Below are 15,364 nucleotides of genomic sequence, written 5' to 3'. Positions count from 1 at the left end.
AAATGCGTTCAAACAGTGGGTACTCTTTAGAGGCATGGACACTGCCATGCTACAATTCGCTGACGAACGCCACAAGTAGCCGCCACGCGTAACTCCCTCGTTAGAATGGGGCACGTAAGGCAAGAGAGATAGAGATAGAGAGAGAGAGAGAGAGCAAAGACAGGAAAGGCAGGGAGGTCAACCAGACGAGCGTCCGGTTTGCTACCCTACACTGGGGGAATGGGAAAGGGGGAACAGAAAGAGGAAAGCGGGACAGAGGGAACACTGTCTGTGCCCACAGCAAAGCGCCTGGAAATCAGTGAAGTCAAAGGAAGTACTCCGTCGATACGTTAGGCTGCCGTCATTCTGCTGTCCGAAACTAATATTGGTGCTTCATAGCTGGTGATGCACGTTGAAGTCACCACTGAAGACCAAGGAGCCGGTGGGCGTCAGCAGTACGTTGCAGTGCGCGGCAGTAGATCTTTAAGCTAAACCCAGCCGTTCTGACTTCAGTGCGGATATAAGGATGCGGATGAGCCATGATGCTAACTCAAGAGTTGCAAGTACTGAATTGATAGCATCCCCCCCCCAGCACTTGCATTGCACTTCGCGCTGACGGATTGTGCAGGTTATTTAAAAGCATTCGAAAGGTATTCATATCAGAGACCGGAGCATCATAACCACTTGCAGGTCTCCTTCGGGCAATTTGTCAGGAACCCGCGCTGTTCGCTCTGCAGCCATGCGCAGCTGTATCACTTGACGTGGCTCCGGCTCCAGCTGTGGCATCGGCTGCGGCATCGCCTCCGGCTGTGGCATCGGCTGTGGCATCGGCTGTGCCTCCGACTGTGGCATCGGCTGTGGCATCGGCTATGGCTTTGGTTGTGACTTCCGCAGTTGTTCTGACTTTGGCTGTTGCTTTAGTAGTGAGGACCAAGTTGTATTGTTCTCCGCCATTACCTTGTCAGATTTAGATTGAATTGCCCCAGGCCTAGGAGAAAGTGTTGTCGGATGGGGCGTACTCTTCATAGAGGCATCAGCGTTGTTTGAAGTCCGGCGTCGTCGGGAGCGTCGCTTTCTAACGGCCGCAACAGCTTCCCGACGAGTCGAATGTCTCTCGCCATCTGCTTCAAGATCGCCTTTTCCATCTTCATTTTGAGGCAGTCCTTCGAGGAAGCATCATCGGACCCAAGACAATTGGTGCATTTGAGAACCATGGCTGCACAAGAGTCTGCAGCGTGGGGCTCGCTGCAGCGTGAGCAAACTTTCGTGTTCTCGCACACGGCACTCACGTGTCCCAGCTTCATACAACTGCGGCATTGCAGTGGCCTTCGGATAAATGGTCGCACAGCGTGTTTAATGTGGCCCACGTGCGATGGGAGTTGTCTCGCCCTTGAATATAATTTTCACACAGCGGGATGTGCCGAGGCGATATACATGTGTTATGGCGACGCCATCAACGGCAGGCTTCACTAGAATCAGCAAGTCGGCGCTGGAGATGAAGACGTCCACGTCGTAGATGACACCAGTAGTTGAACCACTGTTCAGGGGGATGTAAGAGCGGAGTTTAACGCCACCTAGTTCTACACATGAGACTGCGCTGAGAAATTTGACTAAAGTAAAGCAATAGAAGTGCTCACAGAAAAAATTCGCTGCGGCAGACTCGCGAAACCATGAACACACACTGTCACTTGATGGTTCACATCTATGCGCTGACGCTACAGTATTGTGATTAAGGGAATAATTGGGTGTTGCGGAAGCTATAATATTTAGCTTAATTGGAGGAAGGGCAGACACAAGCAAAATAGGTATTGCTGTGGGTCTGAGAATTGAAACTTGTGCTTAATTTTACACCCCGATACATTAACCACTCAAGCTAAGAAGCCCACTCTACCTCGTGATGCAAACGGCATGTCCTTATACGTTATATGTGCATTAAAAACTTATGGCAGCCCTGTTTCATTCTACGTATGTGTGATGGTTACATTTTTGCTTTAGGAAACAATCTGTTTCCGAAACAGGTTAACGGATTGAAGTGTCGCAAATAAATGAGGTGAGTTAGTTAAGTGCTACAGCATTGACGAACGAGTAAACAGAAGCCCCGTGGTGGAAATATGAAAGAGGAAGCTACAGAACACCAGCGCGTACAGAAAACACGTAGCGTTCAGAGGAAAAATAATAACGACGATGAAAGCGTACGTTGAAAACCACTTTCTATAAATGCTCAGGGTCATCGGAAGCTGTGGCCATTTCCAATAAACACGGGGTGTTTCACTCACTTGGCTCCGTACGTTTTCGCCCTAGTCACTCGCACTTGCGGCACTTGGCTAAACTGAGATAGAGCAAGATTTTAGTGAATAAATCATAGTGATGCCAGGAGATACCACTTGGCTTTTCGGCGGCCACCTAGGTAGCTCCTAGGTGGCCGCCATCTTCCACCTCCTCACCACTCTGTGGTGAGGAGGTGAAAGACTGGAATCCCTGGATGCCCACCAACATTTTTTACAAGCATCGCACGGACGGCATTGCACTGACGGGGTCACGAATATAAGGCGACGTCACAGGACCTATGATAATGTAAAATGTCGCTGTCGCATAAAGGACCAGCAGCAATGTTGTTCCTCCATTTGTAATTTGCATTTTTCAACTGCCCAATCCATAGCTGACTGCACAGACCGTGTTCTGAAGCGACATCTCGTTCTTCGTACTTCGTACACGACCACTGCACCCCCGCCAGTGTGCTTTGAAGTTGCGTATAGCAGTTGCCTTACTTACTTTTGTTGATGAGTTCTTGCAATTCCTCCTCGTTACAGTCGTTCGTGACGCAGATTCCAAGGCGAATTGGTGGCAGACGTAAGTCTGTTATATGCTCCTCGTATCTGTTAAGCTGCAAAGAGGTTGCATGCTTGTTGAAACAGGAGTAAAAAGTATTAGTTGTAAAGTCGAGCGCTAAAGAGAAAAGAAAACGCTATTCTTCCGCGGTAGTTTTCTTCAAAGGTGAAAGAAAAAGGAAGTTTGGTGTACTACGCCACCCGAAATAGCACTCCTGTGATTCTCGTGTAGATGTTGGTTTGGCGCAGTCGCATCCAGACTGTTACAGTTCCCTTTGTGCGGCAATGAATGGAACGGATGCCAAACGCCTGAGGGTCTCTAATCCGACAACATTGATGCCTTCAGGTAGCATGTGTGGGTTTACTGACCAGTTGCCTTTATTCAAAAAGGTCACGTACTCGCGACGCCTGCAGCAGAAAAGATGTTCCAGATCCTCCGCCAAGGTTCGTGAGTGGTGGCGCTGGCTAACACTCCCAGGGTTAGTTCACTCTAAGAACAGTTTACACCCGTTGGCGTGCCCCTTCTGCCGCACAACGATAATTGCCATCTGCCTTGATACGTTTCCTTTCTTTAACGCTGCGAGCCCGGAAGTTTCCAGTAACGAACGGCACGCGCGTTATCAGAAAGGGCACTCCAAAGGGTGTAAACTGTTCTATGCTGATAACGCGCGTGCCATTCGTTACTGGAAAGTTCTGGGCTCGCAGCGATAAAGAAAGGAAACGTATCAAGGCAGATGGCGATTATCGTCTTGTGGCAGAAGGGGCACGCCAAACGGTGTAAACTGTTCTTAGAGTGTAGCACGCGTAATGCGGGGACGTGGGATCGTTCCCCACCTGCGGCAAGTTGTTCTTTCATTCACTTTCAATTCCATTAATTTATAATTTATTTATTTCAATTATTTATTTATTTATTTATTTATTGATGCTGCAATCCCGGTATCGGGATTATAGCAGGGTGGGGAAAAGAATTAAGCAGTTTCACAAAAATGGCAAAATGTAAACAAAAGAAATAAGGGTGCAGGTTGAAGCTCTGCAGCCAGCATCAGGAATACATTTGAACAAGATATCAAACAGTAAAAAATAAAATACACAATAGAACAGTAAAGTGATGAAATGCAGTAACACAGACTAGGCAATATGTTGAGCAAATAACGTCAGTGACGGTTGCAACACTTCATTGTTAGTGAGGTTATTCCAATCGGTAATAGTTCGTGGAAGAAATGAGTATTTAAAACGGTTATTACGGATGCGAAAAGGAGTTAAAGTTAGCTGATGTCGTTGTCGGGTCGCATACCCTGACGAAAAATGAACTAAATTGGTGATTTCAGTTCTGTGGTGTCCTTTAATTAATTGGTACATGAATTTAGGTCTTGCAGAACGATTTCGCTCATTTATTGTCGGCAGACCAGCTTTGATTAAAAGATGTGTTATCGATGTACGTCGGTAATTATTATATATGTATCGAGCAGCCCTCCTTTGAACCCTCTCTACTTTGTTTATTTTAGTCTTAGTGAATGGGTCCCAAATGATAGCAGCATAATCTAAGGTAGGCAAGACAATGCATTTGTAAGCAAGGAGGCGGAAAGATGGAGTGGATAACCGCCATGCTCGTCTTAAGAAAAACAATTTACGAGAAGCGTTACACGTTATGAAATCAATATGTTTGTTCCAGCTGAGATTGTTAGTGACCCAGAGCCCTAGATATTTATATTCTGTCACTTATGCAAGTGTCACATCATTAGTACTGTAATCAAACGGTAAGGCATTCTTTTTTTGAGTAATCCTCATCAATACAGTTTTTTCAAAATTAATGGACATTTGCCATGATTAACACCATGCAGAAACTTTTTGCAAAGTGCTATTTATTAGTATTTGATCTGAGACACTTCTTACTTCTGTATAAATGACAGAATCATCAGCGTAAATCCTAATTTTCACAGGAATGTTAGACACAATACCATTAATATATATTAAAAATTAAAAATTATGATTATTAGTAGGTACAAATAATTTCCCCTGTGTTGTCATTGGCGTCTTTGTTTGTTGGCTTCTTATGAAATGATTAATAAAAATCGGGCCCATCGTCAAAAGCAGCACTTGTCACTTTCATCAGCGCCTCCCAATCACAGGGTCCGGCGACAGTTATTGGCACTTGCTCACTGCCATCCAAATGTTTAGAAGTGGCTATACAAGCTTGCGGTAGCTCTACTTGGCAAAGGTAATGGAGGCGTCGCGCGCGTAACAGCTGAATTTTTTTATGTTCCTGTCACATGGGAAATTGACTGATCTATCGATAGTTTGCACAGACATCATAACGGCTGCCTTTTTTGGGTACTAGCACGTCAAGTAGCGGCCTAAACAAGAAACGTGACAGCACGACAAACGCCTCTTGCGTCGAACGACGCGGCGATAACAGTGAAGAACCGGTGAAAAAACACTGGCCGTCAAAAACGAAAACAATGTGCGCGTGAATATATGGTGCAGCTGCGTCATCGTTGCCGCCATGTTTGGGTTCTAGCGCGGTGAGAGCTGCGTTCCTGCGGTCACATGAAAACTATCTCTGCTCCCAAATACTGACTTCGTAATCCGTCTATGAGGAACGCCACGCGTTATATTACTGTGTATAATTAAAATTTAGAAAAAATGCTCTCAGTTTCTTTAGAAAAAAAAACAACATTTTCTTAAAGTTTGTGCTTGCTTGGATGATTCTCTGAAATTTTACTTAAGTGTATGCAGAACATTTACGATCAATTAGACTGATTTGCTTTTGTTAGGAATACAAACGGCTAAGCTACAAATTCTGATATATCACACTATACTTCACGGCCAATATTTCCTGCATTAACATAAGAAAACACGAAGCCACTGATAACGAGTACATTTTCTGCGCTAAGGAAAGCGTTAAACTGCAGTGATACATTAAATATAGTTAAAAGTGAGACCCAAGAATCTACGGAAAAAATATTATTGCCATGTGCGGATTAGCCTCCTTCCATGAGGCCCTGTATGTTCACACCTAATGTTCATATATTATGTGAGCATTATCATACAGACACAGTGAGCGCGCGCATGCGCGCAATCAGAGACAGTCAAGCAGTCAGAGATCTTTGCACAGGCCAGTTTTCTTGAAAAGTGCTAAAGTGCACATGTTGTTTACATGGTACAATTTGGTTTTTGGGCTATACACTGGAACAGCGGCCAGTGAAAACAAACAGAAACGTGCATAAGCTTACTAGATCTTGGTAATTAATAAAGTATATTTCGTGTGTTTAATTACAAATGTGAATACATGGAATATCTACGCAGACAAACGATGCAAAGTCAAGAACTCGAATGAATCTCCAGAACAATAAGTATCTCTAACTTTAGCGAAAGGCGCAGAAAGTTTTCGGAAAAGAAGTATAATTACTTACGTGTGGGAAGGCCATTCCCATTGCAGCTAACGTCGCTTCCACAAAGGTGCTACCTTTACTTATGCGCATATCCAGATTGCAATACTGCCCTCGTGTAACCTCGTGACCAAAACTGTCGCGTACGACAGTTTCCACGCACTCGTCGAATGCTCCAAGGTCAGCTTTTGTGGCTTGCATTAGTCCCGTGGGGTATTTGCCCATCGCATCGATGACTGAAATAAAGGAGTGACGCAAATCGCGTAACGTATTACTGGGAAGCATGCGTGCACTTCTTACATGAGAAACACCTGAGGATTTCGATGCCTAAAGCTCAGATATAGTTAGTCAGACCAAGCCCCGTGTTCACGCTATAAGGACACGGGAAGTTTGAGGGTCCATCTGTACTGTTTGAGGTGACTACTGTTCCTCGCTTAGTGTCAGTAACATAAGGTATTAGCATTAATAAAGATAAAACATACACTTAATGATGCACATTTCAAAAATCATTGATGCACATAACAATAACGCTTGTGGTTATCAGGCACATATTTTCAGAGAGGCCAGGGTTCAGATGAACGCAAATGAACAAAGGTAACTTTCACATAAACAAAACTACGAGGCCATTGTTGTACTTAAGAATATTCTATACATTTTACAATAACAGCGAAACACTTTGTTTGTCTACGTCGGTTAAACGAAACTACAATGAAGACTGCCTTGACCCTACTGATTGGTGAATGTTCAACGTGCCTCGTCGTCTGGCCGATTGGCAACTGTGAGGTGGATGAGTTCTACGTGTTTCCACCATTCTGGCTTGCAGTGGCGACGCACGAGTCATGAAAGTAGTGATTCATAATGTACATTTCAGCGCGAAGCCATTCAGGCGTAATTACTATAACGACGCAAGTTTATCTGGATCCGATGCCGTCTTGTTATCATTGGGACATCGTAGCACGGCATTACCGTCGAGCGTCTGGATTGTGTGACGAATTGTGACTGGAAAACACTGTGAACTTTGTGACGTTGTATCTTACTGCATGTTATAATGACATTATGTGCGACTGTGTGGCTCCTTGACGGTTTGTGTGTCAGCGCCCACAAGGATAGTCTAATATTGCTCATTCTTATACTTGCTTTCTATTTCTTTGTTCTCACCCACCTTTTCGTATTTAATTTACATTTCCCCAGTACAGGGCAAAGCCAACCTGAGATATCCTCTGATTAACCTTAACGTCTTTCCTTCACTTTTAGTTCACTATTTCTCTCTCTCTTTCTCTCTTTATACAAAATATTCTAATACAGAGTTTCTGAGTGAAGTTGTGTGATCGTACATGCCTGCAGTGAAAGACAGAAGCGAAGGAAAAGCAATGGCATTAACAGGAGGTATGTCCAGTTTTCTATTCTACACAGGGGATATGGGTTATGAGATGAAGAGAAATAAATAAAAAAAACAGAAAACAGTTTAGGTATCACTTGGACCGGAGGTGCACATCTAAACTCCAGTCGCTAACTGAGGTATGTCGACTTCAGAACTGTTGTTGATTGCACGTATCACTTTCTAGGCATGTGGGGCATGTGGCCGCGGTCCAAGTACTTCTGTCACTGCGAATGACCTTGCAGGTGATCTAACATGGCGCGGAGGAGATGGCACTGGTCGCCATATAGCGGGGAGAGATGCAGAGAGGGGTTGTTAGAGCGCTCACACCAGCACCTGTCGCACTAAAGTGTATCACTCATCCCTAGTAGGAACGCATATCTTTTTTGTGAACGCCACACCCAGCCACAAGCGACGCTATGATGTCGCATTGCAGCAGGATAGGCTTTGTGGTAGCTGAAACTTCATGGAAGGGTCGATAATTCCTAGGCGGCAGTTCTAGAGACGGGGGGAGTTCCTAGTCAGCTCGAGTAGCGGTACCAACTAGTGACCTCAGCTCTTTTGCAGCGTCCGCTCTAGACAGCGGTATCCTAGCTGCCTGAGCATGTGTTGTGGGCGGACATAGCGCTATCGTCAGCGAGGTCATTGCCAATTATGTCGCTATGACCCAACAACCACTGAAAAATGATGTTATAGCCCTTTTCGAAAGCAGGATGATGAGCCTCCCGGATCTCGGACACAAACTGGTCGTACCTTCCATGGCGTAGACTTAAAAATTAAATTATGGGGTTTTACGTGCCAAAACCACTTTCTGATTATGAGGCATGCCGTAGTGGAGGACTCCGGAAATTTCGACCACCTGGGGTTCTTTAACATGCACCTAAATCTAAGTACACGGGTGTTTTCGCATTTCGAACCCATCGAAATGGGGCCGCCGGGGCCGGGATTCCATCCCGCCACCTCATGCTCAGCAGCCTAACACCATAGCCACTGAGCAACCACGGCGGGTTGGCGTTGACTTGACAGAAGGCGCTGAAGGGCTGGCTTGGAATCGCAAAAGGGACTCCATTTACTAGGTGGTTCTTTAATGACGTAATTAATCGCGTTAAAGCGAACAAGCTCCGTCGCCATCGAGGTCGTTATGTGGGGCACTATGAACTTGATCGTTACTAATTGCACCAAGATAACAGCCCCCGATCGGCTCGCAGACGAAATGGAGCAGTCGGTATAAATGTGCCAGCAATCACTATGCTCAGTCTATGTGTAATGAGCGTGGGCGTAAAATATAGTGCTTGGCTCCGTGGTAAGGCGCCAGCTTAGCTGCCGCTTCAAAGGCATCGCTGATGATTGTGAGCGTGGAGTGTGAGTGAGCATACAAGTAGAAGCGACTGAAATTTGAGCAAGTCTGAATGGATTCATTATAAACGATGCCCAAAGAAAACGAGTACCCACGCAAAGAACGCAGTGGTAGCTGGAACGAGGTGACAAGGCCGCAGTTCTTCGCTTGTGTCTTTGTTCCTTTCGCGCGTCGTTTATAATCAAACAAAAAGCCTGCCATCTAGATAGGAACAAGTCCAGCGAAAAATCCAGAATAATTACCAGAATGCAGTTTCCGGTGCATGATGCAGACTGCAGAAATTGAAAATGTGAGGCCGTTGAGCTCTCACATCGTTGTTCTAGACATATATTTGGAGAGGGAGAAAGAGAGAAAGATGGACAAAGGAGAAACATGGAAGTTAATCACGATCGAGCGTGTTTGTCGCTCATGGACAGGGAGAGGCAAGACAGATTTGATGCACTCGCGAGACTCACGGGAAAGGCGTCACATGCTGCCACTCAACCCGACTGACTTCGGAAAACATGACAGCAGTCGCGGTGGCCCGAGCCCTGACCTGTAAGAAAGCTAATACACCCAGCTGACTTTAAGCGATACGAAGAATAGCCTGTTATCTTCTAATGGAGCCTTTTAATGGAGCCTGTTATCTTCTAAGAAAGCCTTTTTAGGTGTCCTTGCCACCACCGGTGTTAGATTAAACGCTGTGTGTCATTTTAAATCAATGATGCCACGAAAGCCAATGGGTGTCAATTACATTAATGTTGATGTCATTTAAATTTAACGACACCGAATAACACCAAGTAGTCGGCGGAGCTGTACAGATCGGTCGACTGCTGAGAAGCGACGGTGAGTGGCACCAGGCGAGTTCTATAGCAGGAAATTTGTAGCACAAGCAAGCTTGCTAAGGTGCGATGCTGCGTTCGTTCTTGAACACGAAAGTGATACAGAGCCTCCTTCGTCTGCTGTGCAGTGCAGGAAGCTTCATTTGATGCCACAATGGACTATACAAACCACTGAAGGACGTTATGTCCTTTCTTGATTGCGCGGTGGTGTACTTATCGCGCTTTTAACCCCCTCTTGTTTACAGGCCCACGAAAAATATACTCGTAGATTCTTGGGCAGCACACATGCAAATGAAACACGAGAAGGAAGACAGGACAAACGTTGGCTGTCTGTCTGGTTATCCGCTGACAAATATAGCTCACAGAAGACATACTACGGATTCATTCGAAGGTTGGTTGTTCCTCAGTTAAATGGCGCGACTCAAACTGTTGGATCGGCCATAAATCGGGTGGTGCAATGGTTTTAAATAATAATAATAATTAGGAGTAAAATAAATTAAGAGTAGATTATTAACTGGAAGTTGTGCAACTAAAAGTTATCTGATATAGGTATTAAGTCTGTAGTAACCAATAAAATTAAATTTGAATACAAAAACGGAAAAGAAATCACCGACGATTACGATACCCCCTAATGCGAAATTTGAGCGCAGCTGTATACGTTTTTCATTTCGCGATATATTGTCTGCCGCGAACAATCTGTCTCGTGCGGCACGCTGCAAACGGAGCGTAGCGTGGCTCGACTGCCACGCTAATCGGGAGATCGCGAGTGGCAGCGCGTGGGTGACGCGTGGGCACGATTCACAGCAGTTGCCGTAGACAGACCGCCTCTAATGCCGCGCTTTGTTTCCATATATGGTATCGGTGGCATCACCGGTGAACAGAGGACACGCGCTACTCTCGCGCCATCTCGTAGCGATCGTCGCCGCAGAACACGTCTTGCGCAGCACCACGCTTTTGTTGTCACGCTTTCGCCCTATTCTTCTTCTCCGCTTTCCACCTCATCGTCTCGCTGCACCCTCCTCCACCTCTTTTCTCCTCGCGCTCTCTTCGCTATCGCCGTATTCCATCTTCCTCTGCGATTTTCATTCGCTCTTTCATCCTTCGCTGTGCTCGTTCGCTCGGTTACGCAGAGGGACGCCGACCCCAACGCTCAACGCAGGAAAGGGTGCCTAGGAGCTGCGCTCTAATAAGAAAAGGAAAATTTCAGCATGAAATCTTGTTTGCCTCGTACGGGAAATTGCAGAGATCATCTCGGACGTTCCGATGGCTAAAACCCCAGTTCGGCTTTAAGAACCTTTATTCAAGCAATGCTTTATTAAATGTTCTTATAAAAATATTTCCCTTTTAATGGTAAAATGGTGGCACGCTAAAAAGAAATATTCTAATGATTCATTCTTATCGCAGAAAGGACGCAAAGGTGATACGGCCAGACCAGACCTCTGAAGATAAATGTTGAGGGGGGGGGGGGGGGGGACTCGACAACGTATAGTCACGAATGGCAGGATATAGCGCAGTAATTAGCTGCTTCCTATTTTCTTATGACCCGCCGTGGTTGCTCAGTGGCTATGGTGTTGGGCTGCTGAGCACGAGGTCGCGGGATCGAATTCCGGCTATGGCGGCCGCATTTCGATGGGGGCGAAATACGAAAACACCCGTGTGCTTAGATTTAGGTGCACGTTAAAGAACCCCAGGTGGTTAAAATTTCCAGAGTCCTCCACTACGGCGTGCCTCATAATCAGAAAGTGGTTTTGGCACGTAAAACCCCAAATATGATTATTATTATTATTATTTTCTTATGAACAAATAAGTAGCTCGAGGGAGGGGCGCGAGCTCGGAGCACGTCGATGTTGTAAGGTGATAAGTTTAGCACTTGCTTTCGATTGACGTTCACGCAATAACAAGAACAAGCGGGGAGCTTGTCAGAGAGTTAACGCTTAGCGTTAATGTGAATTCGGTCATGGCAGGAGGGTATTATATGCTAGGTTTGGGCAGATAAGATAGTTACATACGTATTACATCCCAACGCTGTGTTGGAAATATGTAGATGCGGGACTGAAATTGACTCCGTGCCTATGTTATAAAGGACCATTGCTGATGATCACTGTACATGTGTTTCTGCGATATTCCTTCTGCATCACACCTCGGTGGAGGTACTAGGCACCGTATTTTCATTAAAGATTAAAGAACGATGATTTAACTGGCGGGAAATAAATTTCGGGCAACGTCCCCCCCAGGTAAGGACTCCAAGAATACTCTCATAGAGCCGAATTCACAAAGCTTTTCACAGGTAGGAATCGTGCTTTTTCTTGTTATCAGCCATCCGTCCAAATGGGAGGCTGTACTAAGCAGCCCCGACCTCGAAGCACAGCTATCGGCTGTACCACGACGCAGCAGAGAGGCTCGGCCTTTCTGTACCGACGCGGAAGCGGCCCGCTACGTGCTGACGCGCGTTCCGAAGGACCTGAATAAAGCTTTGCCATACCATACTCGTGGCTTCCAGTGAACGCATTTTGTAGTTCTCATGTGTGTTGCGCATGGTCAGCTTATAGATTTTTCCGTTCATTCTGTTCACACCATTGCACCTATCATTGTGCGTATACCAATTGCCTTCTTTTAAACATACTAATTCTTTTCTATGATATTTCCTTCTCTATGGACTCGCATTTTCCCCCAGCTAGGGTTTTCTGAGCCTTGAAGCTCTGGGCTTGAGGGAGGGCTTGTTTCCTTCCTTAGAACTTCTAAGGAACAACACCTGATTCGTAAAGCACCTGCTGTACCGCGAAACCTACGCGTCTGCCAAAATGGACCCGAAAAGTACACGGGTAGCAAGAAACCACAAGAAGTAGAAACAAAGATATCTTCGGCATTACGAAGTCGCGGACAGAGATGTTCGCAACATGTAGAAGAGGCAGCAACGTAATTCTTAGTATATTTTACTTTACTATCTTTCTCTCTCTCTTCTCTCTCCTGCACACACACGCGGGTGCTCACGCACGCATGTACAAAGTAGGGGCTCAATTCACAACTCTTTTTCATTCCTAAGAACTTCTCAGGAACTTCTTAGGAAGTCGTATGAACTGGACCGCAACGATGACGTTAGAGCAGCTATGGGAGGCCGACCAGAGCTGCTGCCGGCAATCAAATTAAAAAAAAGAAAATGTGCAGATCCCACGCACTGTAGGAATCGATGTAAGCGAAACTTTCTGTGCTGTTTGCGTACATTTGACGGTGATGTTGATGGCATACGACAGTCGTGGTGTGATGTTAAATGCTAATTTGCCTGCACCACTTGTGTTTGTCCGCGTATTGCACAGAACACAGAGAGACGTTTCGTTCGTTCACTCATTCCTTTACTGAAGAGAGCCCAATTGAGCAATGCTTTCTGACGACTCATTTTCTCCCTCCTGTGCCATGTTAGGTGACCCGCCACGAGCGCAGAGGGGCAAGGTTAATCATCCGTTTCCTGAATGTGTCGGTACGGTATCCGGTTGTACCAATTCACCTGCCTCCTTCCTCTCTACTCTCTCTCTCTCTCTCTCCAACATTCTCCCTACCTCCTGCCTGGACTGTCGTTGCTGTTGCGCGTGAGCACAGAGGCAAGCGCGGCAGTTTCTGCAAAGCTTTTGCGGGCGTGCATAGGGCATTGTGGCACCGGCGCCCATAGGGCATTGTGGCACCGTTCTACTGAAACGTCGTTGACGTCGCCTACCTCGTCTCGCGCACCCCTGCCGTGAGCTCTCAGCCACCCCCCGACGGCGGCGGCGGCAGTGGAACAGTCGAAGGAAGAGGCAAAGAAAGCTTCCCTTTAAAATTAGTACAAACTTGTTCCGCCAGTACAGAACCTCAACGCTTGGAAAGGGTCCCCACCTATTAGGTGCTTTGTAATGCCTTATGAGTATGGTGCCACAATGGAAGCAGCCCAGATCACCTTTAACAGGGTTCCTTTGTGCCCACAGGCTTTCGACGAGTTAATGGCACGGTGGAGGCTCCTTCCCCATGCTGTTCACCGCTGAAGAAAACATAGTAGACTGTCCCCATTTTTACGGACGAGCACCTAGTGACAGCGGATTTCAAACCCAAGACTTCCCGCAGCCGAGGCGATGCTCTACTACGAGGCGCGCAATGACAAACAGTTCGTAATCTGCAGAAGTAACAAAAAATATAATATCGAATAACGCTTCGTAAGCGGAAGGTACCTAGAAAAGCTGCTAAAAGTCATGTGGTCTTAATATCACTGCGATTACAGTAATAAACACCATAGCGAATAATTACTGGTCCAGAAGTTCGAAATAATTAACCACGCACCGCTCCCCCACGCCCCGCGTCCTCCCTCCTTCAGTAGCACGTTACAATTACATCAGTAGGTTAAGAGCTTCATTGAGCTCCTTACTTTGAACGCCAAGGAGGGCGGGATACTACAGCGTTTCAGAAATGCTGTAATATTCCTCGAGTGGCTGATGTAAAAAGGCCTCTTGGCTTCTTAAGTTGTTTAACATATTCAAAAGATCTACTTTTTTATCAGCGCCAAAATATTGTAATGCCAAAAGTAACTCACGTCTAAGAGCCCATGGTTCCACCCTCCGAATTGCGCCGACAAGTTTGAGGAGTCCGATGCTGCACGTCGGCGAAACTTCAGCCGTCAACAATTTTCTCGTCACGTCGGGAGGTATTTTGTCCATTATGCTGGCAACGAACGCCTGCACCTTTTTCACGACACCACCGTCTGGTTGCGGTGTAGTAGTTGTGGTTGTGTTTCCTTCATCGTAGCACCAAATCGCCGGCACGCACACTATCAGCAAGCAAAGGAGCGATACCCGTGGTATCGCTTTCGCGGCGGCCATCCCGGCCCACGATCCACGATATACGAGAGCCGATCTGTTTTGAAGCGGCACTGGCGGCCTTATTGAAGAGACGAGCGAAAACGAAAGTGTCGCGGACCGCGAATGGAAGCTGCAAATTAATCTCGGCTTTCCGCAGCCAGTTTTGGCAGCGCAGGTGCGCAGCCGTCGTCCGCGAAGTCGCTCTCGCCGTGATGCGGTCCGGCCGCGCGAAGCGACTCTACGGCTTCGCCCTCGCCCAATCTGGCCTCGGGGCAATCTTGGCTGGTCTACGCTGTTCGTCTGTTTGAGCTACGCCGAGCAGCCAAGAGAATGAAGTTCGCTCGGGGCTAACGTCACCCCGTGGCTTTGCCCGGCCAGTGACGCTCACGCGCTCGTCACGCCGGTGGCGTCGCCGGACAAGCGCGCGAGCCGGTTGCGAAACGCCATTTGCTGAAATAAACTTTGCCGGGAAAGGGAAGGAAAAAAAGTCGCCTGCATACGCAAACATTGTGGAATGGGAATTGCTCCCGCCGCCAACCTGCTAAAGGGCACGCTTAGTGCCACAAGAACGAAAAAGATAGAGAGGTAGCTGCCAAAGGGAACAGGAACCCGTTTCGATATCGTTTCTGTTCGGAAAACATTACGAAATAAGTGAATCACTAATGAGCTAGAGGGTGTAAAAGGCTAACACGAATTATGGCGTATTTTCCAGTCGACGGGACGCTTGCCAACGCGGTAGTCTCTGGAACTACGATAAACGGTCTCTGCTGAAATTTTCTATATGAATGTCAA

The 15,364-nt window shown here is 46.6% G+C and overlaps 1 protein-coding gene across 2 annotated transcripts in view; it reads right to left on the bottom strand.

The window, feature by feature from the left end:
* The window catches only part of LOC142588357 (nose resistant to fluoxetine protein 6-like), a 45,232-nt gene extending 30,326 nt beyond the window's left edge, over positions 1 to 14,906 (bottom strand). The window contains exons 1-3 of one of the 2 annotated variants that reach the window (XM_075699994.1): positions 14,308 to 14,906; positions 6,221 to 6,432; positions 2,752 to 2,863 (exon numbers count right to left, since the gene is read on the bottom strand). In XM_075699994.1, coding sequence (XP_075556109.1) covers positions 2,752 to 2,863; positions 6,221 to 6,432; positions 14,308 to 14,593 — 610 coding nt within the window. In that variant the 5' untranslated portion in view covers positions 14,594 to 14,906. The remainder of the gene's footprint in view (positions 1 to 2,751; positions 2,864 to 6,220; positions 6,433 to 14,307) is intronic. The other variant, XM_075700000.1, reaches the window with a different exon arrangement.
* Between the last annotated feature and the right edge of the window lie 458 nt (positions 14,907 to 15,364).

This window comes from Dermacentor variabilis, chromosome 1, assembly GCF_050947875.1.
Source record: "Dermacentor variabilis isolate Ectoservices chromosome 1, ASM5094787v1, whole genome shotgun sequence".
NCBI classification, from domain to species: domain Eukaryota; kingdom Metazoa; phylum Arthropoda; class Arachnida; order Ixodida; family Ixodidae; genus Dermacentor; species Dermacentor variabilis.
This window is presented reverse-complemented; position numbering and strand designations above follow the sequence as displayed.